Source organism: Elaeis guineensis, chromosome 3 (genome assembly GCF_000442705.2).
Source record: "Elaeis guineensis isolate ETL-2024a chromosome 3, EG11, whole genome shotgun sequence".
Lineage (NCBI taxonomy): Eukaryota > Viridiplantae > Streptophyta > Magnoliopsida > Arecales > Arecaceae > Elaeis > Elaeis guineensis.
In genome coordinates this window covers 26,493,519-26,516,699 of record NC_025995.2, presented here as the reverse complement: position 1 = coordinate 26,516,699, position 23,181 = coordinate 26,493,519, and the positions used below count along the sequence as shown (strand labels likewise).

The window sequence follows — 23,181 nt, the reverse complement described above, 5'->3', positions numbered from 1 at the left end:
CAGTCTTAATTAAGGAAGTCGAGCTCCCCCTTCAAGCCCCACCAACTTTGGCCACTCGCAATCACCGAAAATATCTCTCTCCTTCCAGAAGTTTTCCACCAAGTTCGCTGGAAATCAGGACCCAATCACTACCAAAAAGATTGATAAGATGTCCAAATTTTGACCTTTCCTCCACCTCCTTAGGGCCTTAGATTTTTGATCCCAATCGATAATTGTTGGAAAACTTTTGAGGAAAACAAACCTATTTTCTGTAGCCTTTTTCTTTGATTTCCAATGTCATTTGTGGGCTGGAAGTGGGCTCGGGCCAGCCCGAGGCCCATTAGGTTGGGCCGGCTTCGGATCGGGCTTCGGGCTTGGCTTGAAACCATCTAGGCCGGGCTCGGGTGGACCTTTGGTCCAGCCCGAGCCCGAGCCTGAAATTGAGCCCGATTAGAGCCTGATTAGAGGCCCGAAAACTAGGAAGATGAAAAATCAGGCCTCAGCAGCCCTCCCCCTTCTCTCCATTCGACCATTCCTTCGCAAAACCGGATCGGAACCCTGAGTGGCTGTCGGCGGAGCCTTGAGCGACTGTCGGCTGAGCCCATCGCCTCGACGGCGTCGAGAGTTCCCGTTGCCCTCTTCCTCTTCTCTTCTCCAGTTTTCGTCTTCAGTTCTTCCCCATTGAAGTCATTCGTCGGCATCGCTGTCGTCGGTCGAAGTCATCTTTCGTTGAATTTAGGGTAAGGATCCTCTATCCCTGGTCCGTGTTTTGTCCACCGACCGCCATCATCGTCGACAGATCCTCTGAATTCTGGGTAAGGATCCTCCTAATTTAGGGTTTTAAAGTTTATTGCCGTGCTCCCATCGCCGTCGTGCTGCTTCAATACCGTGCTGCCGTCGTCGTGCTGCCATCGCCCAAGGTGAGACCTCCATTTTTTTAATCTCATTAAACCCTCAAACCCATCCTCTTCTGCTCTTCCTCTTCACTCTTCTGTCTCCTGACTTTCTCAGTTTCGTCCATTGACCGACGACTGCCATCATCGTGCTGGGCAGTTGGGAGCCTGGGGTTCAACATCGTGCGGAGCCAAGGTTAGATCTCCATCCTCTGTTTTGAAGATTTTTGGTGCCATTTAAACAGGCCAGATAATCGGGCTTGGAAGCGGGCCTGATTCGGGCTTGAACAATGGGCTCATTCGGGCCTATACGTGGGTTGGGCCTGATTCGGTCTTGGATGTGGGCCGGCCCAATCGAGCTCGGGCCGGGTTTGGGCTATATATTTTTAAAAAAATTTGGGCCTAAGCCCGGCCCGAAGCCCGACAAAAAAATTTGGGCTGGGCTCGGGTAGGGGTGTGGCCCGGCCCAACCCGGCCGATTCCAGCCCTAGTCGTTTGTCATTGCTGATCATCGGGAAGGAAAGCACCAATTGTGTCATTGAGGCCCCGACCACTACCGACCCTAACCACACCAATGATGGCCTCTATTCCGGAGAAAGAACGGGGAAATCAAGCCCCTGATCCGCCAAGGAAAATAAAGAGAGGAAACAAGAAAGAAAGAAAAAGGAAAATGAAAAGAAGCAAAAAGAACAAAAAGAAAAGAAAGAGAAGAAAGTTCTCTCTCCTCGTCCTTTTCTTCTCCTCTTCCCTCTCTTTCTAGTTTCTCTCTCCACCTCTCTATCTAGATTGTTTCTCTTCTAGGTTTTCTCTTTAAGAAGACTGTGTCAATGAGTTTGAACGATCCTGATGAATGGGTCCTGACTTGCGGTCATTGGGCAGCATGCCGGCATCGACCATTACTGGATTAGATACCACTAGATTTGTTCATTCATGATTTTTATTGAACCATCTGTACACTACTTCAATCATGATTTGATTAAATCGCCTTGATTGGACTGGTTGGGATGTTGGGCAGTTTCACTTAGTCAACCTTGTTTCACTTTGTTAATTTCTTTATGATATTCTTTCTCTATTTGATTTATGAACCTAATGAAGGATCCTTAGTTTTGTCGTTTTGAATCTGAGTTGACTGGGGAGACAGAATTTGAACCATCTTATTGTTGGGAATAGTGTCCCAAGCCAATCGTCAGCCTGTTGACGGTTGTGCTCCTTTTGTATTAGTACATGAATTATAAATAAATAAAAGTTATTTTGGTATTTTTTCATCACAAATGTTTCATCTTCTAATGAACTCCTGTGTTGTGGTGAAGTCCTTAGGACTATTTAGACTCGACAAAGGAGGATTTGTCGTTTAGTCCTTAAACATGTTCGCGACCAAATGATACGTTGTTACCAAGGACGACAATATTTATCGAGCATAGGTCGTTGTGTGCCATATGGGTTGGTTGTCCTCATAACCAAAGAGTGTGGAGACACTGGTATGGCATACAGGTGAGATGTAATGGTACATCTGCACTGAACGTGACCAACTCCGGAGCTATTTCTGCTGTCAAGATTTGCTCCGATGGGATATGGGTATAATGTCCCTCCGACCTGAGACCGCCACGGTGACTTGCAAGCAACTCACTGCACTTAGGCACTGGACTACCTGAATTTCTAATTCAGTGATGGAAGGTTGCTGGGTGTAGTCAAGTACTTGACTTGTCGGTGCGTGTGTCAAGATGGGATTGACCACTCCAGTTTAGGAGCTGTGTACAGTCGTGTTTCAATTTAGCAAAACCTTGGCCAGGGTAGTCCTAGTGAGGAGTCACAGGACTAATTGAGTTGAGCACGATTCGGATGATATCATCAGGGTTGACAGTTTAACTCTGAGTCATCCTAAACACAGGGGTCAAAAGGGATAAATTATACGGTAACCATATTCACGTAGGTTCTGAATGTTGCGATTGTGATTATTCGACCTATCCGGTCGTCGGGTACCATTGCTAGATGGTCACTTCGATTAGTACAGAAATTGGTTCCTGTGCTACCGGCTTAGGTTCGAACCTGCGGGGTCACACACATTAGAGGTTCCTTTCTGATCTGATGGTTGATTATGAGTCTTATCTATCTGGAACTCTATGATTGAGAATTAGGATTCTCTAATCATGAGTTCCACACATTTTGGGTACCGGGGTCAAAATTTTGAATTTCAAATTTTGAATTTGAAATTTCAACTCTTTGATCAGGGTTTCATATCGATGGTCTCTGATGCCTGATTGCCCATCGAATTTGGACTCAATATTTATGAGAGGTTTAATTAGTGATTTAATCACTAATTAACTCAATTTGATTGAGTAATTATTTTTGGATCAAGTCCAATTGAATTGGATTCAGTTTGGATTGACCCGATTAGGTTAAATGTTGACCTAATCGCTAAGGTGGTTTAGTCCCTGATTTGATCAGGGGTTAGGTTTAGTTAATTCCTGATTTGATTAGGATTTTATTAAGCCTAATTAAGCCTAATTATGTTGGGTTTAATTTGGTCTAATTGTGCTCAACCTATTTTAAACTAGGTTGGCTCAATTTGAATCAAACCACCTTGTTTTAAATTCCCTGCGTCACCCAACTTCCTTGCACCCATTTGAATTCACGAGAAGAAACTTCTCGTGAAATTTTTCTCACGTAAAACCCTTCCCCACGTCCTCATTTGTGCCCATATGGATGGATAAATTAATTAGTTAGCCATTCAAATTCAAAGCATGTTTGAATTTGAATGGATAACTTATCACTTGCCCTTTCATCCTTATCCATTTTGTGCGCCACATTACTACACGAGAAAAGTTTCTCGTGAAAACTTTTCCACGCACAAAGAGCCACGCCCCTTCTCTTCTCACGCCAAAAGGATAGGGATAAGTTGGTTTTCGTTTGAATTCAAAATTTGATTTGAATTCAAATGTGTAACCTCTTGTCTTTATCCTCTCACGCGGATAAGACACGTTCGATGTTGTTTTAAAAAGAGGAGAAAGGGTGGACGTGCGTAGAAAAAATTAGGAGAGAAACTTTGGGGCATGAGGAAGGCTTCTGCGTAAGGTGGAAGGTCCAAAACCTTCCGAGAGAAAAAGAAAGAAAAAGAGAGAAAATTGGGCGCAGGGTTTTTGGTGTGTACCCTAGGGTTTTACTAGGGTTCGGGAAGTGAGATTGGTGTGCCACGAGTGTCGTGAGTCCACCAAATTTCAGAAGAGATCCATCAGCCTCTCAAGTAACTATGCAGATGATCCGGAGCATCTGAGAAGTCGGCACACATCGATCGAAGGAGTTCGATCAATATCTGCCATCAAAAGGATGAAATCACGAACTAGCATTCGTGAGGAGCTGATCAGACGGGAGCTTCGTGTGGACGATCCACAGAGGCCAGACAGTTGGGTGGCTGCGACGTGACGATCAGAGCCCTCCGACGGTGATCAGATTGCGGTGATCGACTACCCGCAAAAGGTGATGTGTTCTGAACACAGTACTGTAAAACGTTTACTGATTCAAATTTGAATTTCAAATTTAAATGCATGCTGTTGTATCATATTTAGATCCTAGTGTAGGGTTAATTAGTATTAATTAATGAGATTAATTAATAATTTCGCTGTAAAATAGTAATTTTGAAAAAGTTTTAAAATTACCATTTTACCCCTGCACTAAATTTTCGCTTCACTTATCGGTCACACAACATATCTGCACCATTTGAGTCTTGCCGAGCATCGCAAGATCTGGTCTTTATTAATCTTTATCAAGTTCTTGCATCTTGAACGATCCTGATTAAATGAAGTTGATTTAGTTGATCCCTGATTGCCGAATGGCATGTTGACCTCCACTTTGATTCTTGTCGGATACTATTGAGCACTCTCGATCTTTGTTGAACCACCTATCTCTTATCTTGATCTTGATCGAATGAAGTTATAATGATGGGATCAGCCTAGACCGTTGGATGCGACCACCCATTAATCCTGTCTTTTCATAATTATTCATATTTTTTTAATATTGGATTCGATTTTATATAGGGGTGTGATTGTCTTGATAAGATGTCCGATAGTGGGATATTGTGACGATCTATTAATTGAAGATTTTGAAATGAAATTTGTGAAATCGTTGGGATCTATTGGAATATATATGAGGTAATTAATGCTTTATTTTTCTAGATTTATCGATAAATTATAAAATATTTTTTTAACATGATTTATGAAACGATGCATGAATTTGATGAACAATATTTTGTCATTGAATGTATTGTATTTTAAAACATTATCATGATATATGATTGAAAGTATTGATCTTATTTGAATTGTGCATGGTTGACTTCGAATTGAAATATGAAATGTATTTTATGAAAAGAATTTTGATTTAAGATGGCTCGTACTCTCAACCTAATTATATTAAGAAGCCCGCCAATGGGGGTACTACTTTGGCATTTGATTAGTCTTGAGGGTTTATGTTGCAAGTAGATATGCACCATACCACCAACAGATTTACGGTTCCTAAGGACTTTACTGCAAGATGACATGCAGCTCACCGTAAGATGATACATGATATTTTGATCCCACCACAGGAAAAATGTGCTTATAGCTCATGGCTGGTGGGATGAACTTGATATTTTTGAAAAAAATTGAATTTGTGAATGAAACTCGAATTTTAAAATGTTGAATTTGGCATGATTATTTAATTTTGTTGCCATAATTTTTAATCTAGTTTGAAGTGTTCATTGCTTACTTGGTGTTTAGCTCATTACCCCAATTTATTGGTTTTACAAATTTTGAGAACAAGATGACACAAGAAAATGTATGAGAGTGATTAGAAGCAGAATTTCGATACTTTTTGTTGATTGATATCCCCTATATCCCTTGATTTGTATCTGCAAATTAGGGATTATAATTTATTTCCATATCTAGAGTAGGAGATATTTGTCATTGATTTGTTTCCTATTGTAATTGATTCGTTTCCTATTGTAACCATGTAACCTCATGTATCATACAAGGTGCTTAGGAGACTTCTCCTTAAGCAATTCTGATCATCAACAGTCTTAAGTTGGTATCAGAGTCTTTTTCAAAATCTGGTGGATCCACTGTCTTCCGTGGAAAAGCTTCTAGTCAGCCGGATCTCCTTCTCGTATATCTTTTCGACGAGCCCCGGCAACACTGTCTCTATCCCCTTCTTACATTTCTGCCCCTGTTTTTAGTTTTCGCCGTTCTACCCTTGTTTTTGGTCATCATCTCATCTCAGATCTGTTCAGTAAAATCATTCTCTCATGGCTTCTACATTAGATTCGAAGAAGGGCCTTGTTTCCTTCGCTTTCTCTGGCACTCCTACCATAACGTCAGAGAAACTCAATGGTAAAAATTTTTTGGATTGGTATGCTACTGTTGATGTATGGTTTTTAGGTCAAGGACTCTCCGAGCATCTAACCAAGAGGGCAGAAGATATCGATGCTGATGAGACGGACCAATGGAAGAAGGCTGATGATCAGTTGGTGTCCTTGTTATGGCAGTCCATTGATCAATGTTGTTAGTGCACTTCCGCTTATATAAAACATGCTATGACATATGGAAGAAAGCTTGGAGCATTTATTCCAATGATATACAATGTCTGTATGATTCTGTCTGCAACCTGACAACACTCAAATAATGGATCATGACCTACCCTTATATCTAAACAAAGCTCAATCCACCATTGAAGAAATTAAGTTGATACTGACCAGTAATAACCATCAGAAGATGCTAGATAAGCTTGACAACATGTACATGGTGTTCGTTCTCCACGATCTTCATAAAGATTTTGACTCTGTTCGGAATCAAGTTCTGACAAATCCTAATATTCCTACGGTGGAGGATCTCATTGATCGTTTGCTGCGAGTTCCTCCTCCGGAGGCAGCATCTGAGTTGGTTTCCAAAGTCTCAGAATCTTCAGCTTTGTTCTAATACGGCTGATCATGGAGGCCGAGGCCATGGTCGTGGTGGTGGTAGAGGTGGCCATGGATCTATAATCGCCCTCGATGTTCTTTTTGTAATCATTTGGGCCATACTTGAGACCGGTGCTATTCTTTGTATGGTTTTTTAAAGAAATCAGCTAATGTCATACAATCTCAGGCATCGGATATTGGGAGTGACAATCAAAATGTTTTATCATACAGTGAATACAAGGAGTATCTTTAGTTTAAAGCAGCCCAACAAGCTTCATCTTCAGCTACTGTAGCCCATACTGGTAATTCTACGATTTGCCTCTCTCATTCTTCATCTGGTGGATCCTGAATTTTGGATTCTGGTGCTTCTGATCACATAGTTGGTAATCCTTTTTTTTCTTAAAATTATCATCTTCCAAGACACCACATTACATCACCTTCGCTAATGGCTCTAAAGCTAAAGTCACTGGCATTGGTCAATCTACACCTCTCCCTTCTTTATCCTTAAATTTATTCTTTTTATACCAAGTTGTCCTTTTAATTTAATTTCTATTAGTCAACTTACTCACACTCTTGACTACTCTATAACCTTTACCGCTGATTCTTTTCTTATATAGGACCGGAGTACGGGACAGACAATTGGTGTAGGATCTAAATCACAAGGACTTTATTATCTCCAGCCTCCATCCTCTACCATATATGCTGTCACAGAGTCTTCTAGTCTCCTTCACCGTCGTTTGGGTCATCCGAGTCTACATAAGCTGAGAAGATGATCCCTCATCTCTTTCATTTGCAGTCTTTAGAGTGTGAGTCGTGTCTACTTGAAAAATATGTTCGGACGTTCTTTCCAAGTAAGGTAAATAATCGAGCAGAGTCTCCTTTTGACATTGTTCATTATGATGTTTAGGGTCCTAGTCGTGTCAGTTCTATTTTAGGATATAGGTACTTTGTTACTTTCATTGATGATTTTTTAAGATGTATTTGGATATTCTTAATGAAAGATCGTTCAGAGTTGTTTACTATTTTTTAAAATTTTTGCAATGAAATTCAAACTTAGTTTGGGCACCCTATTCGCATTTTGCCTAGTGATAATGTAAAAGAGTATTTTCTGCTCCCTTCAATTCTTTCATGGTATCTCATGGCATGATTCATCAGTCCACCTGTCCACATACTCCACAGCAAAATGGCATAGTAGAAAGAAAGCATCGTTATATTATTGAGCAGCTCGTACTCTTTTGTTACATGCTAATGTATCCTTAAAGTTTTGGGGTGATGCTGTCATCACTGCTGGTTACTTGATAAATCGAATGCCATCATCTGTTTTAAATAATCAAGTACCTCATTCTCTTTTTTTCTTAAGGATCCTCTTTACATTGTTCCCCTTGTGTTTTTGATTCTACCTATTTTGTCATGATCTTTCTCCAGATCTTGATAAATTGTCTGTCCGTGCTATTAAATGCATTTTTCTTGGTTACTTTCAGGTTCAGAAGGATATCGATGCTATTTTCCTTCTACACATCGATTTTACATATCTACATATGTCACTTTCTTTGAGGATACACCTTATTTTAGCTCATTGGTGGAATCTGAATCTATCTCTCAGCTCTTATCGATTCCCTACCTAGGTCTGTCAGTCTCTGTTTCTCTAGCTTCATATGTGCCCGAACCTCTTGCTCTACCTGCTCAGCCAATACATTTCTCACCACGCCCACTTATCACTTATCAGCGTCGACACAATCTGAGATTTCGAAGATTATTTTCACTCAAGATTCAGGCGATTCAATTTCTGCTCTAGCATCTCCACTTGCCCCGGGCCTACCTGAGCATTCCACCGACTGGCTTGTAGCTCTCTGTAAAGGTATATGCTCTACCTGTAATCCTCATCCTATTTATAATTTCTTGAGCTATCATCGTTATCTTCTTCCCATTATGCCTTTGTTTCTGTCTTGTCTTTCGTTTCTATTCCTAAAACTGTCTAGGAAGCACTTTCCCATCCAAGATGGCGTCAGACAATGATTGATGAGATGGCAGCCTTAGAATCCAATAACACATGGAATCTTGTTCCTTCCCCTCTTGAAAAATCTACTGTTGGTTGTCGATGGGTTTTTACTATTAAAGTGGGCCCTGATGGATAGGTGGATCGTTTGAAAGCACGTCTTGTGGCTAAGGGCTATACTCAGATCTTTGGTCTTGATTATGGAGACACATTCTTTCCTGTGTTAAGATGGCGTCTGTCCGGCTCTTCTTATCAATGGCTGTCATGAACCATTGGCCTCTATATCAAATGGATATCAAAAATGCCTTTCTACATGGTGACTTGGAGGAGGAAGTTTATATGGAACAACCCATCTGGGTTTGTTGCTCAGGGAGAGACGAGTCTTATTTGCAGGTTACACAAATCACTATATGGCCTTAAGCAGTCTCTCCGGGCATGTTTGGAAGATTTAGTAAAGTCATACAGCAATTTGGCATCGTCCATAGTGAGGCAGATCACTCTTTGTTTTATAAACATTCATTCTCTAATCTATACATCTACCTTGTGGTCTACGTGGATGATATTGTCATTACAGGTGATGATCATGATGGTATTAAAGGCCTAAAGCAGCACTTATTTCAACACTTCCAAACTAAGGACTTGGGCTGGTTACGATACTTTCCTTGGGGTTGAAGTAGCTCGGTCAAAAAATAGGTATTGCCATCTCTCAAAGAAGGTATGCCCTTGATATTCTGGAAGAGACTGGGATGCTAGATCGTAAACTAATCGATACTCCTATGGATCCAAACGTGAAACTTCTATCGGATCAGGGGAGCCCTATTCAGACCCAGGCAGATATCGAAGACTGGTGGGAAAATTAAATTATCTCACTATGACCAGGTCAGACATATCCTTCGCTATTAGTGTTCTAAGTCAGTTTCTTAACTCTTCTTGTGATAGTATTGGGACGCAGTAGTTCGGATCTTGAGATATATTAAGGGTTTTCCTGAAAAAGGGTTGATTTATGAAAATAGAGGCCACACAAATATTGTTGCATATACAAATGCAGATTGGGCAGGATCCTTAGTGATAGAAGATCGACTTCTAGGCACTGTGTTCTCATCTCATGGAAAAGCAAAAAGCAGAATGTCGTTGTCAGATCAAGTGCAGAAACAGAATATCAAGGTATGGCCCTTACTATGTGTGAACTTATATGGTTGAAACAACTACTTCAAGGATTGAAGTTTTGCAAGGTAGGCTCTATGAAACTCATTAGTGATAATTAAGCAGCCTTGCACATTGCTTCCAATCCAGTCTTCCATGAGCGGACTAAATATATAGAGATTGACTGTCATTTCATATGAAAAAAGATCATCTCCGGAGAAATTACTACCTCATTTGTGAATTCTAACGATCAACTAGCAAATATTTTTACCAAATCACTTCGGGGTTTGAGGGTAACATACATATGTAACAAGCTTAATGCATATGACATATATGCACCAGCTTGATGGGGAGTGTTGATTGATATCCCTGTATCCCTTGATTTATGTCTGCAAATCAAGGATTATAATTTATTTCCATATTTAGAGTAGGAGATATTTGTCATTGATTTGTTTCCTATTGTATTTAATTCGTTTCCTACTGTAACCGTGTAACCTCATGTATTAATACAAGGTGCTTAGGAGATTTCTCCTTAAGTAATTCTGATCATCAATAGTCTTAGGTCTTTTATTTTAGATTGGAAACCCTATTGAATTTGATGTAAGATCATTGAATATCATTGAATGTTATGAGACTTTAAAGTTGGATTTTAGTTAGTTAAATTTGGACTTAATTTATTGATTAATTATTCCATTGTTGCTTTATGATCGTACGATAAGATGCCTTGCATGCTTATGGGGAGCGTTTCTATGTGAGTATGTGGCGGTTGCTGCGACCCCTAGCTCGCAATCTCGGATCGAGGTTGTGACAAGGAGAGTGTGGAGTAAAGAGAGGGTAAGATGGTGGGCATTCGTAATGGGAGAATGAGAGAGGGTGGGGAGCGCTGGGAGAGAAAGATGAGAGGGAGAAGGGAAAGGCGGTGGAGGGGTGAGGCATGGTGTGTGAAGGAAGAGGATATGCGCATGGGAAAAATCGGGCACACCTCTCTTTGTAATTGTCCACCCAAGTGAGGACACCACCTTATAGGTGGGCCCTTATATGGGTTGGGCTTGGGATTTTTATGGGTCAAGATATCACATCCCCCTCCCTCCAAATACTTCGTCCTCAAAATTTACATATCTAGGCTTTTAAAAATTTAGGATACTTAACCTCATGTCGTCATTGAGCCCTTAGATAGTTTCTCTCTTGCAATGATTACTCTTCAAAATCTTACACAAGGAATGAGGTGTCATCTTTAATCTTTATTCTTTCCATCCATAATACATATATGATTTTCTTGCTCACTTCCAAAAGAAACACTAGCATCTTGACTCCAGATTAAAATACTACAATGCTCTACCCTTGACATTAATTATTCTTGATTAACTGATCCATCATAATTTTTCCTAATTAATCTAGGGAGAAGCAAAATGATTTATGAACATAAAACTCACCCTTCAAATCTTAAATCCTTTTTCTAGCAATATTACTTTTCCATGACTTAAGTCCTTTATCAATCATGCTCCGAACATCAATCAATGGTTCTAGACTTCTAGCCAGTCTTTAATGACTCAGCTCACTACTTCGCTGCGCAACTCTGATTCTATTGAAAATAAAACATGAATCACAAATAATATTCAGATAAAATAACACAAAGGTATCCTCAAAAAAAGCAAATTGAGATGTTTCATTATTTAATTTCTAGGTTGAACTTCATAAAAAACCCTGAACTTTATGACTCAATTTGACTCAAACCCTTGACTTCAATTTCTCACAATTCAACTCTCAAACTTATAATCTGTTAACAATGTAAACCCCTTGTCCCTTTGGTGTTAAATAATTAATGGAAAAATGCATGGGCCTTGCATGTGCCCCTCACGGTGATCCCATTCCCTCACCAGGATCTCAAACTTCAAGTGTTGATGCACCAACATGGCATTACTCGGCTGGTCCAGCTATATCACTAGCACCCAGATCGGCATGCTGGTGCTGATGCTCTTTATGCATGAATTCCACCCATGATGGCTCATGAATGCACCTATTGTAGGGTGGGCCAAGAACTCAAGCTGCAGCGCCCAACCTCCTACAACCATTCCCACTCCCTCTACCATCCTTTCATGGTAGGCTGGCAGTTTTGTTTGCTAAGGCTTGCCTTGAGCAAACCCGTAGTTACAAACCTAGATGAAGCGCTGCCTGCTGTGCTGCAACCCAATTACAAGCTCTTTGATTGGCTTATCAGGTACCATCGACAAGGTTTTGAGGGAGACATACACGAGTGACATTGGAGTGCTTGTCGAGCCACTCCAAGCAATCGTGTTGTTGTAGGACATGATTTTCTCTAATAAGAAGTATAGGATTCAAGGGGCCAATTGCAAAAATCCTCTTACCTTGGAAAAAAGGTCCTCGAGCTAAGCAGTCAAGGAATTCACCCTCCACCATCTTGCATGCGTTGATGAGAATTTTAGTTTCCACAATGGCTTCACAGAGATGTTGATTCATGGTGATAAAATCCACCAAGGCTAGCATGAAGCAGCCCTGAAGGAGGTAGGATTGCATTTGGCTTTCATTGAGAGGAGGATGAAATGGAGGAGAGAAGGAATGAAGCCTGGGTTTTTGGAAAGCTGTAGACCTCAGTGTTGGAAAAGCCCATGGCTTCTTGAGTAGCAAGGAGACAAGGGTGTCATAGATGATGAGAAGGTGGTAGGAAGCGGTGGAGAGGGAGCAGAGAAGCGAGGCAAGGGGCACTCAGAGGTTGGCATGGAGGGCTTCATGCAAGGGCTAGAGGTGGGAGTGGAGGGCATCAGGTTTGGGGGTGGAGTGGAGGTAGGAGGGAGGGGGAGGTCATGGAAGTGGATGGTTGGAGGGAATTTAGGTACTATCCTTGGAGTCTAGATTGGCTTGGAGGATGTGGGAGGGAGAGGTGGCATAGTGGACGGAGAGGCCCTGAAGGTTAGGTGGAGGAGCTGGTTGAGGTGGCTATGGGCAGGGAAGGGCACTACCACGATGGCCACACCATGGCGATCTGTCTCTTCTAGTTCTCCAAGGAGCAAAATTGGAGGGGGTTAAAGGGCTCTAAGATGGCCATGGATAAGGAGACGAACAAATTGGTGTAGAGGTCTGCTTCCTTTGTTTTAGTTGTAGAAAAGATACTTGTGAACAAGTTTGGTTTTTTCAGTACTACTTATTGTGATAAGCACTAGGAGACTATCAGTTTCTTTTTTGGTTAATTATTTAACACTTGAGTGGTGAAGGGTTCACATTGCTGATAGGTTATAAGTTTGGGAGTTGAATTGTGAGAAATTGAAGTTCATGATTTAAGTTGGGCCATGAAGTTTAGGGTTTTTTTTTTTTCAATGAAGTTTAGCCTAATTTCTACCTAACTCTCAACCTTTTTGACGAGTTTTGAGGATCCTAGAACTTAGGCACTATATATGTTACGATGTGTCACATTCCATAGTGATCCTAAACCAAAGATTTGATACCATTAAATCTATCACACCCCAAATTGGGCATGTACTAGATGCCGCATGCCTGCAAGGCGAACCAAATGGACATGCAAGGCTACCTGAACAACTAATCTAATCATTACATCATAATTTTAAATCAATAATAAAACAACCTCAATCCTTGAGAACTAAGATCTACTAAATGCTCTAGAGAATCTGGGGCATTCCCCCAAGTCTCACAGTCAATCGTGGATCAAAATATTGTATATAGAGCAGAAGAATAATGAGCTAAACTAGTCTAGCAAGCAATATAACGCTTCAAAGTGGGTTAGAGCATATTAACAAATAACAAATCAAACATAATAGCAAATCATTGATTGGGTAAATTTTATTCTTATCAAATATCAAAAAATAATATTTCTTTATCTTTGAATACTATACTTTTTAGCTTTTACAAAATGATACTAGATCCAATATTTGGCTATGGCCATGTGACCTAGTGGCCTAGGTCAGATAATAGGTAACAGATAATGGCCCCCAACAACACGATTCTAATCATTGGTGGTGCCATGCTGAAACTAATTTCTTTAGATATAAGTTTACAGGCCCAACATTGAATCCCTATTGGCCCGGTTAGATCATAGCCATGTTGAATATAAATAGAAAAGCATTTTCACAAGTTACCTAGTCAATTTTTCCAAATCCACTCCTAAAATAATATTTTCAGGAATATTGAAATACATATTTTATTCGTACATGGTTTTCAAAGATAAATAGTAACATGCTTGACCATTTAATTAAATACATTTAGAAATAAAAAAACTATTTTATCAAGCAATTTAACTATAATTTTCTAAAATTTCTTATAAAACACATCGTGAAGCGTTAGGTTACTTATTGATTGATTCACGAGCACTGAAAATCTCACTTTAACTAAATTATGCACAATTTAGATAAAGTTTATTAAAAATTACATTCTCTTTTAAAACAAATATAATTATTACTGAAAATGTAAAGCATTTCTAGGTCTCTGGGCCCTATCTAGGGTTTCTCAACCCAAAATCCTTTGGGATTAGGGGTTATGAGGTCCATCAATCAGTCATCGAGACTTGGGTACACATTCAAGACCATATTTAGCCCTTAAAATATCTATAGTTCCTAATCTAGAGTGTATCAGGATAATTTGAACTTACATGGTGCAGCTGCAGTTTGGTGGCCCATACTCTGGGTTCCATATTCATGTGAGGAAGAGGTGCATCCAAGAGAGGTATGGGGAAAAGGAGGCTACCTTGGCATGGCATTGAAAAGTCTGGTCCCATTATTTCTCTATGCACGAAAGGAGGAAAATAAGAAAATGAAGTAGAGAGGAGACTCACCGGTAGTAGGCCTGGGTGATGGTAGGGAAGTTATGAATCTCGACGATGGACTAATGGATAGGGGCATCATAGGATGGGTCTAGGAAGGGCAAAGTGAGATGAATTATAAGTGAAGGGCATGATGAATAGGGATGGTCTTCCTATCCATGGTAGGGCCTTGCGAGCGAAAAGAAAGGGATGAAGAAAATGAAGAAGAGGAAGAGGCCATACGAGATGGCCATGGTCCTGATGGGCGAAGCAGCGGCATCTCGGCTACTGTCTGGACGTAAAAAGGTAGGGTTTCTTAAGTGAAATAGGGATGGAGAGGAGATGAAGAATAATGCTTTCGAGTTACCCATCATCATCTTATTATACAAAGAAGAGAAGAAGAGTAGAGCATGGGAGCAAAGAGATGGCGGGCTGGTGGTCAGTCATGACAGCAGAATGAGAGGGACAAAGGGCATTGGGAGAGAGATAGGAGGGAGAAGGGGAAACACAGAGGGGTGAGGCAAACTAGGCAAGCTCACTAATCGAGATTCCCAACTACTAGCGTGCAAAGCAAAAGGACACATGCCTAGGAAAAATTGGACGTGCCTCTCTTCATGATTATCTGCCCAAGTGATGGCACCGCCTTATAGGCAAGCCCCCATATGGGTCATGCCTGGGCTATTTTCATGCCAAGATATCACATCCACTCTCTCCAAGGGGGCTATAGCTGGCTTTCCTTTTCCTTTCAAGATGGGCTAAGCGGCTGCCTTCTTTTCCTTTGTGCCCCTTTGTCTAGCTATGTTAGGAGGATGGACGGTACCCTCTTGACTTACTGGATCAGTAGTGTAGTGGCCTCGTTTGAGCATTTCCTGATCATATCTTTGGAAGGATGTCTTGGATATGGAGCTTTGTGACGTTCGACTCCCCAATGACCCCTCTAGCTGGTCCACTAGATATGAGCGTGCAATGTTACATTCTGCTTATTGCGCCGCATTCACTTAACCTACTTGGCTATGAAACTAGCCTATTATGGAGGCGATCCTCCATCATCGAGCAATGACTGTTGCTGCTGGCCCCTTAAGCCATCTGATTATCGGATCATTCTGATCCTGAATGACATTGTTTTGTAGCTAATCATTATACTTCAGCTCCATTTCCTCGTGAATGCACTTCAGTCTCAACTTTAGATTGTAGTGGTTATACAGGGCCATTGAGGTGCTTTTATGTCAGACAATTCCTCTACTTGCTATGAATTAGGGCGAAGGTAGACCAGTTGTGCCTACATCACTTAAGAAGACCATTTATGAGAGGATCCAGATGGCTAACTACCTAAACAAAATACACCCATCATTCAGCTACAAAAGCATTAAAGAAAATTAAATATTAGATAGTAGTAATTATAAAATGTCAAGTATTAGTTATAATTGATATCTCATATATTTGGATTTATAGTTTCTTGCTTGCGATACCTCCCTTGTCGCCAAAGCTATCAATGCCCTTCCTAGACATTTTCTTCTATGGAAAAGAGATGTGCTATAATATATTAATGATTGAAGATACGAGCTAACTTACGCATGCCATTTAAGTTAACTTATCTCTTCAAGATATTGGGCTCCAACTTCTGGCTCAAGTTGCATCCTGTGAATCACATTGCGTAGGGTGACCAGAAGTTCCTCATTCATGTCGATTCCAAGGTCAATGTATTGGAATGTTTGCTTTAGGAAGTAAATTGCCAATACAATTTGTAAGTTTGTAATTGTTTTAGTAAAATATTTATAATTGCAAGAGTAGTCAATAAATAAGTATGTCAATTTACATTCTTACTTGCTAGATGCAATTTCCTCCCCATCTGTAGTTCCACCTCTGGTCAATGATGTTAATGAACTATTGGGCAGGAATGGGATCTTCTTGCTTGAGTTGAGCATTTTCCATCTCCATCATATGATACAGGAAGCCCATATGAGGAACCTCTCATTGTTCATGGCCCAAAGCATATTGTATAATGGCTTGGTAGCATCCATGATCCTCTTGACCTGTTGCTATGATTGCTGGGTCATCATCAAGCCCTCCATATGGCTCTTCTCAGTGTCAACCCTTCTAATATATGCTTTCCTCTCATTTGACACTGAGAAACATCTCATGCAGACCTACTTTCTTCTCAAGAATTCTATTAAGTGCAATATAATTAGTAGCAAACCATGTCACTATAGGTCTCAAGATCTCAACATTTGTGAATTCTTATTAGTGCTGGGACCCATATGTGGTCATATATAAACTTGATGACGAAGTGGGCCGTCTTTATGGTTTGTTGTACCTTACGAATCTTTCTGATCTGCATCAACATGAGGTTGATATAGTATACAGCATATGAGATCCAGAAAATGTTTGCCGTCGCTCCATCAAAATCTCCCCAATGGCCTTGTATTATGGTTCATTATTAGTGACCACCTGTACAATGTTTTGCTCTCCTATTTGATCTATCATGTCCATTAATTTGACGACATACATGGTGTTATGCACCTAATCGAAAGTGTCAACTGACTTTTAGAAGAATGTCTTCATATCACAATACATTTGAAAGTTGATGCTTCGCCTGCTAGGATTGGTCCAACCATCATACATCACTATTAGTCCATGGATGGCCCACTTGCTCTAATGGGAGGCGATCCAGTTCAATAGCTTCTTTTTGTTGTTATCAAGAAGCTTACTATAAGTGTCCTTTGGTCTTGAGGATCCATCCATAGACCGCTCACCTATATCGAGGAATACATGTTGCCTACCGCATTCACTAGGATGTGGTTGAAGTGAAGCTAAGACACAATAGCTCGTCATATATCCTTTTTCTTGTCCTCATCTGCATAGTATCAATTCTTTTCTACTTTGAATCCCTATTGTAGAAGGCATGCAGATCTAGATCATGAATGGTGGCCCTTGGTGGAATCTTTCTAGAGGACATCTTCTTATTGCCAAAGAACCTCGGTATAGATGCAATATGGCTTCCACCTCTATTGATGGCTTGCTGACCAAGGAGGTCCTCCTGAACTCTAAAGTGGCATTACCGGCTTCAGAATTAGAATCCGACTCATATTGTGAGGGCTTAAACTGAGCCTTATGTCTGGCCACCTCCTTTAGCTGCCACGAATCATCTAAGCTTGCTTGGTTGGCTGTTTGGATTTGCATCTCCTCTTCATCTAGAATGGAGGCCTCTTTTGACTTTTGGGAGTGATAAGAAGTTGGCTCTACTGCTCAACGATCCAACTCCATCTTTTGAGCAGCCTTCTCTATTATTTTGAAATTAGCGAAGTATTTTTTCATTAGCTATCGGATATCATGTGGGCATTTCTAGTACATGGGTACATTGGTGTACCCACCACCTCGATGCTGCTTCAACTTGGTTATGCCTCCTTGAACTTGATGCTGCAACCATTGCATCTCCGGTAGTATCGACTTGAGAGCATCTACTCATGCTCCTATTCCATGTCACGCTTGGAGTCCTTTTTGGATAGATCCATTCCGGCAAGTTTGTCGAGCAAATGTTATTTTATTCATTATTTAAGAAGCAGTAAAATGTCACTATGATGAAAAAATATTTTCTTCTTCAAAAAAGGTTCTAAATTAGTACTAATTTTTATTTTTTGTATTAATTATATATTTTAATAAATCTTTAAGTTAAAAAAATATTTAAATATCAAAAATTTAGAAAATCAATTTGAGCTCATATCCATGTAGCACCATAAGATGAATGCTATATGTATTTTTCTTAGTCCATAAGCATGTATGGAAAGTCACTTATTTTTTAATTTTATTTAAATTTGGGCCTATGTAACTATGTGCATGATCTCATCCAAACTTAACTAAATTGGTGCTCAATTTTGGTTGAGAGTAGCATCTATAGCCCCAAACATGATTCCAATTCTACAATTTTTTTTGACTATTATTTTTTATTTTTAATATAAAAATATATTTTTTAATTCAAAAATATATTTTTAATTTAAAAATTATAGTTTTAATAAAAAGTCAAGATTGTGTGGATCATTTGTAGATCTATAGCATGTCATAAAATCATGCCAAAATTAAAACTTTGGCATGACCTCCGCCTTTTTTACTTTTCTTGCGATATCCTAGCATTAAAAAATTGAAGAAATGAGGAAGGGGAGAGTTATGTTACGTTGTTTTGAGTTGGATCTAGCTTTTCATCATTGAAATCTGCTTTGTTTTTACGAATTTTGGGGGTTTTTGAAAAAATAAGAAGAGGTGAGAGAAGGCTTGAGAGGCCTTCTCAAGGCTCTTTCCACTCATTGAAGACAGTGGAGGGTTGAAATGCCCCATATTGGTGCATAACAGAATTTGCATTGGTTCCACTTTGAACTATTTGGATTAGAGTGGTTCTCTTCATTTTCTAAGCTGAAGGGGTGAACTATCCTGGTTCCACCTCGGCATTGATCTGCTTGGTACGCCTTGAATCGGGCAACTTGGGATGGTTCGGCATACCATAGTTTGGACTTTGCAATGAATTTGACTTAAGGATTTTTCTCTTTATTGAGCCCTAAATGGTTATGAATGATATGTTTTTAATGATTGAATGGATGAAGGTTTGAAGGATGATGATTAAAAAATTGTCTTCTTGTTTTCTTGTGGTGTGACTCTGCAAAGGGGTGAGATGTTCCAACCCTAGGTATGAGGCCTAGGTGCCATGGTGGTGTGAGGCCATTACATTTCATTTTTCTTCATTTCTTTTTTTTAGTTTTCCATGTTCTGATTTTCTTTTAGAAATTACAGCAAGTTTGTTTTGGTTATTCAATTGCATAACACTGAAACCAGTCTATGCCTAGAATCCTAAAATGTGGTTTAGATAATAGTCATTCATTACCTTTTTTCCTAAGGAACTTAATTTTTATTGAAAATAAAGTACTTTCTAATTTATTTTTTGGAAAAATTCAGGTTTGAACCTAAAATGCAAGCATAACAGCTGTACTATTTTAAATCAAGATGGATTCACTTAAACTCTATATTAAAACTCCAGCCTTTCATGTATGGCGGTTGGTATTGTTCAGATCCTTGATCAGTCTGTATAGGCACACAACATGTCAAATGTTTCTCCACTTTATTCCAACATTGTATCATCTGAAGTCTTACATTATTGTCGAGGTTGTGTAGCATCATTTCCTTATCTGCAACTTGCCTTTCTCTTTTGATTCTCCAATATAACGCTATTGAAACCAACTATCCATCTGAAATCAACTGCCTCTTTGTTTAATCTTTAATGCTTGTATATATTAATAAGCAGCTTATAGTATGTTTCAAGGAAATTTATACCATAACCTATTTTGATATCTACTTGGCGGTCTTGATATAAAAGCAAATTGAGTTTGGGTGGGAGAAGATCACCAATGATCTGGTTTCTGGATTGTTTATAGCCATGGTATTTAATGCCTTTTCACACAACATATGTAGTTTATAATCATGAAGTACACAAAAATGTAAAGGAGATGGCATGCATTTGTATATGATGGGCTATAATAATATTGTTTATGAATTCCATGTCTTTATCTCAGCAACTTATGGTTGTCATGAAAACTTATGATACCTTTCATTACATACTAGGTTCGCTCTTTCTTAGTTTGAGTCCTGCTAGGGTAGAAAACCAGTTGTTAATAATCTTGATAGTTTACAGCTCATGGTCTGCCATACTGCCCCATACTGGGCGTCATGGTTTTCAAAATCGTTCCAAATCGAATGGTTTGGGGCATGCCGAATTGGACCGACGGGGAATTGGGACAGTTTCGGGAGGAAAAATGGCACACACCGGTGTTGGAAAAGAAAGAGAGGGAAATAGAAGAAGAGAGAGAGAGGAGAGGGAGAGGCCATCGGAGATCGATGGTGGCCCTTTATGGCCGTTGGAGGGCCGTGGAAGCCTCCCCAGCTCGGTTCGCCCGATAGAGCTGCTGCAATGAGCGAGAAAGAGAGAGGGGGACGCTGTCAGAGATGAGAGGATGGGATGGCGGAGGGGCCGCCAGAGGTCTTCGGATGGCCATCATGGCCACTGGTCGATGGAAGCGGTGTGAGCGAAGTCGCGTCCGCAGAGCAGGGGCGACCGTCTGTGTTCATGCATCGGTTGTTTTTAAAAAAGGAGATGAACAATGAAGTCGGCACTTAGTTTGTTGGTTTCACTTTTTAAATTTTTTTTTTAAAAAATTTGAAAATAATGAAGTCGATAATCGGTTTGCTGGCTTCACTATTCAATGCTTTTTAAAAAAAGTCTAGAAACAATGAAGCCGGCAAATTCTAAAAAAGCTCAAAAATAGTGAAGCCGACAAACCCGACTTCACTATTTCAATGCTTTTTTAAAAAAGTCTAGAAATAGTGAAGCCGGCAAATCCTAAAAAAGCTAAGAAATAGTGAAGCTGGCAAAGGGTTTGCCGGCTTCACTGTTGTCGGGCTTTTCTAAACTCTTTGCCGACTTCATTATTGTCGGACTTTTTAAAAAAAAAACCCTGAAATAGGGGGCTTTTTTAAGCCCTTGTTTCACGGCCGCGGAGCTGGAGGTGGCGTTTATGCCGCTCGTGGCCACGGCAGCCAGCCAAAGGCCTCTCCGTTGGACCTTCCTCGGTCTGGTTCTCCCCCCCCTCTCTTCTCTCTTTTCTCCCACGGACGATGTGGAGCCGTGGTGGCCACCGTAGCCCTTTGAGGGCCCACATAGCCCTTAGGTGGCCACCGGCGGCATCTCCGCTGCCTCAACTTCCTTTCCCTCCTCTCTCTTTCTCTTCCTCTCTTTTCCTCTCTCCCTTCCTCCTCCCTGATTCATCCCTTCCTCCCTTTGTCAGTTCGCACTGGTCCGGTCCGGTATGGGACCGTGCCGGATCATGTTGCCAGCCGACCGGAACGGCCAACGATACCAATATTCAAAACCTTGCTGAATGTATATGCTACCTTACCGCTCTATACTGATACTATCCTATGGTACTAAACGGCATGCGGACACTGTAATAGGATGGTACTAGGATAGGGTTTGATACCAAGACAGCGAACCTTGTTACAGCTGTAACATATGGAGTATAAATACTTATTTGTATCCACATACTCATGTAGTCAGTTTAGTGGTAATCAGATTAAATGCTACATATGAGCAGGTACAAGGCTTCATATCATATATAATTGCAAAAGCAAACACATGATTATCTGAACATGTTCCCTAGTTATCTTAAACTCAAAGAAGTATGTTGTTTTTGGAAAAGGAAAGGCTAACACCATTCTAATTATTTTATGTCAGGTATTAGCAGCCACTCAGACTCCTGGTGAGGCAGGAAAGAGGTGGTTTCAGGGTACTGCAGATGCTGTTCGGCAATTTCATTGGCTTTTTGAGGTATCTCAATCTTGTTTCGTATAATTGGTTTCCAGCAATATCACTGTCTTTGTAGGTAACTCATTCTGTTTTGTTTTGACTTCCAGTTGACATTATTTTCTATAATATTGTTTCATTGTATGCGGTCTTCTTGACATCCTCCCTTGTTTTAGAAAATTGGAGAATGCTGTAATACATAAAACTATATGTCAATTAGGTTTAGAAATAGTTATTCACTGAAAATAGAAATTCATGCACCTGCAAAACCTTTGCATGACAACTAGAAAGATAGAGAAGATCTATATTGGAGAGTATCAAGAGATGCAGATAATAAACATTAGCAAGTCATTACAACTTTTCCATGAAGATGCTAGTAGTGCTAAGATAGAGCAAATCTAATATGTGAATTCTTCTGCAGATTAACTAGTACTGCTTGAATCAACTTCTAAAGTGTCTTGCCATTTTTCAGCTTTACAGATCCTCATCAACATTGTAGCTTGTGACTGGGTTTTGCATGTATTTAGGATTCTGATATCTGCATGCTTTGCTAAAGTTAATGTTAAAGATTGCATCTCTAATTATTTTAAGGGTTCTTAACTAATTACGCCCTGCGGTACCATCCTCTCAATACATAGTAGTCAACATGAACTTCCTTATATTTGCTTATTCCAGAATTTTATATCATCTAAGAGTCCATGGGCACATTCAGTATTAGCTCCACCCCTGAGAGCATGACTCTTTTAATTTTCTGGGCAACCAGAGGTTGATAAGTTAGCATGTTTTCTGGTCTTTCCTGACATTTTTCTTTTTCATTCCTACACCATCTTTGCTCAAGTTGTATTTTCATCAGTAGGTGTTTTTTCATTCTTTACACATGCCTCAGAATTTTTCTAGTAAAGAGGATCACCAGCTAGACTGTCAATTTTTGATCAGTCTCCATCAGAAATAATTTTGGTGGACTAGAGATCTATTGATGCTGGAGCATCTTTTGGTTCCATAAAGTGGTGAATAGAAGTCCAGTAGTCCAAACACCTTTTCTCCTTTATTTGGTTTAGTAATCGTTTAGGAGTTTGGTTTATGTATTTTAGTTAATTCATTACTTGATGATGCTGTTCACATCACTGTAGTATGAAAGTA

At 40.0% G+C, this 23,181-nt stretch overlaps 1 protein-coding gene across 2 annotated transcripts in view; it reads left to right on the top strand.

The window, feature by feature from the left end:
* LOC105034020 (glucose-1-phosphate adenylyltransferase large subunit 3, chloroplastic/amyloplastic) overlaps nt 1–23,181 on the top strand; it is a 147,045-nt gene that overhangs the window by 64,508 nt on the left and 59,356 nt on the right. For both annotated transcript variants that reach the window (XM_073253742.1, XM_073253743.1), the window contains one exon: nt 21,973–22,065. In XM_073253742.1, coding sequence (XP_073109843.1) covers nt 21,973–22,065 — 93 coding nt within the window. The remainder of the gene's footprint in view (nt 1–21,972; nt 22,066–23,181) is intronic.